This window comes from Mandrillus leucophaeus, unplaced genomic scaffold (assembly GCF_000951045.1).
Source record: "Mandrillus leucophaeus isolate KB7577 unplaced genomic scaffold, Mleu.le_1.0 Scaffold467, whole genome shotgun sequence".
In the NCBI taxonomy this organism is placed as follows: Eukaryota; Metazoa; Chordata; class Mammalia; order Primates; family Cercopithecidae; genus Mandrillus; species Mandrillus leucophaeus.
In genome coordinates this window covers 967,172-969,309 of record NW_012104998.1, presented here as the reverse complement: position 1 = coordinate 969,309, position 2,138 = coordinate 967,172, and the positions used below count along the sequence as shown (strand labels likewise).

General features: G+C 37.5%; 1 protein-coding gene across 1 annotated transcript in view; it reads right to left on the bottom strand.

Moving 5' to 3' along the window:
- BAZ1A (bromodomain adjacent to zinc finger domain, 1A) overlaps positions 1-2,138 on the bottom strand; it is a 144,291-nt gene that overhangs the window by 34,768 nt on the left and 107,385 nt on the right. The window contains 2 exon segments of the mRNA XM_011995056.1: positions 1,172-1,523; positions 1,648-1,743. Of these exon segments, the coding sequence (XP_011850446.1) occupies positions 1,172-1,523; positions 1,648-1,743 (448 nt within the window).

Genomic DNA, 2,138 nt, shown 5'->3' with positions numbered 1-2,138 from the left:
CTTTGGGAGGCTGAGGCAGGCAGATCACCTGAGGTCAGGAGTTCGAGACCAGCCTGGCCAACATGGTGAAACCCCATCTCTACTAAAAATACAAAAATAGCTGCATGCGGTGGCATGTGCCTGTAGTTCCAGCTACTTGGGAGGCTGAGGCTGGAGAATCGCTTGAACCTGGGAGGCGGAGGTTGCGGTGAGCCAAGATCGCGCCACTGCACTCCAGCCTGGGTGACTGAGACTCTGTCTCAAAAAACAAACAAATAAACAAAAAAGGCAACTTTGAATCCAGTTTAACAGCTATTGATATATGAGGCATTTCAAATGTCTATCTTGTATACTAGTAGTTAAATAAACATGAGAAATTTTGTAATTACAAAGAATTGTTTTTCAAGTTTTATTTTACTTATTTGAGACGGAGTCTTGCTCTGTCGCCCAGGCTGGAGTACGGTGGCACCATCTGGGCTCACAGCAACCTCTGCCTCCTGGGTTCAAGCGATTCTCCTGCCTCTGCCTCCGAGTAGCTGGGACTACAGGCACACAGCACCACGCCTAGCTAATTTTTGTGTTTTTAGTAAAGATGGTGTTTCACCATGTTGTCCGGGCTGGTCTCGAACTCCTGACCTCAGGTGATCTGCCCACCTTGGCCTCCCAAGGTGCTGGGATTACAGGAATAAGCCACTGTGCCCGGCCCTCAAGTTTTAATTTTTTGGCTGAGTAACTGAACGTCAATCAATACTAAACTGTAATCACATGAATTAAAAAAAAAGACCATGGTAAATTACTATTTCTAAAAGACTGCACAAAAAAACCACCATAAATTATAAAGACTGCAAATGTTAGGAAGTAAGGTATTCTACTTTATTGTATGTTCTCTAAAGTATACTAAATTAAACTCTTTACTTGTACATGCAATTCTTTAAAAAAAGGAAGTGAAAAATAGCTTCATCTTAACCTTATATACTGTTTCTCATATCTCAAACACTTATTCAAGTGAATGGCAGGATTTAGCAGCCATTTAAACTTCTGATACACTAATGAATACAAGAGAAAGCTAATTTTCTAGCTAATTCTCACCCTTTTAAACTCAGTAGATGTAGCAGACTAATCATACATTTAAAAATATTAGAAAATCCAAATAAAAAAGACAATCATAAATAAAGTTAGTATGAATAACAACAATAGTCTGCTTTATCTTTTTCTCTTTTAATACTGATTTATCATAAAATTTCTCATCAGCTCTTTAGTTTTCTGAGAATAAGAGGGTAGGAAGTGGGCAGGTACAAATTCCAACTTGCAAAGCTTACCTGGTGTCAAATCATACACTGAGGTGCTTGACAGTTTCTTCACTAGACTGGGATTGCTCAAACGAAGCTCCATACAAGCATCATCTGTAGCATCAAATCCTCCTCGTTTTTGATATCTATACTTTGCATTTGCCGATGTTACATCAGCACCTGAAGCTAAGATGTGCAGTCTGAGGATTTCTGAAAGAGTGCAGCTATCAAGATCCAAACTTTTCAAACTGCAGCCTATAGTTGTTAAAAATGAAATAGTCATTTAGAATATAAACAATAAATACTCAGCAATGTAAATGTACCTTTATAAAATTAAAAATAAAAAGCCAAACAAACAAAAAACAAAACCCACACATACCCTGGTGTAACTGTGGCCATGCAGCTGCCAAAGATGCAACTGCAGACAGTGCAGATTTTGTGGGGTCTGCATCTTCATCCAAAGCCTCTGTTAAATCTTTAAGGAGATAAATACTTTATTCTAGTGCAAATCAAAGCTTGAATATTTGGGAATAATGCCCGTTTTAAATGATGAAAAAAACAGCAAACACCTTAACATTCAGAACCTCAAAAGAACAAACGCTAGGTACAAGCATTATTCACATTCTGCTTCATCATCACCTACAGCTATAAATCCTAAACCATGCACTACACAGACATTTTCATAACTTAACAGAAAAGACAATTTCCAAATTACCAATGAGACGCACATAAACATTCCCCCCAAAAGATAAAATGCACTTTAGAATTAAAAACAAATCTCCTCACTCAATATAACCTTAGAAAAGTCTACCTTGAAAATTGGAATCCATTTAAAGATACCCTAATCTTTTATGTTTTTTTTTTTTTTTT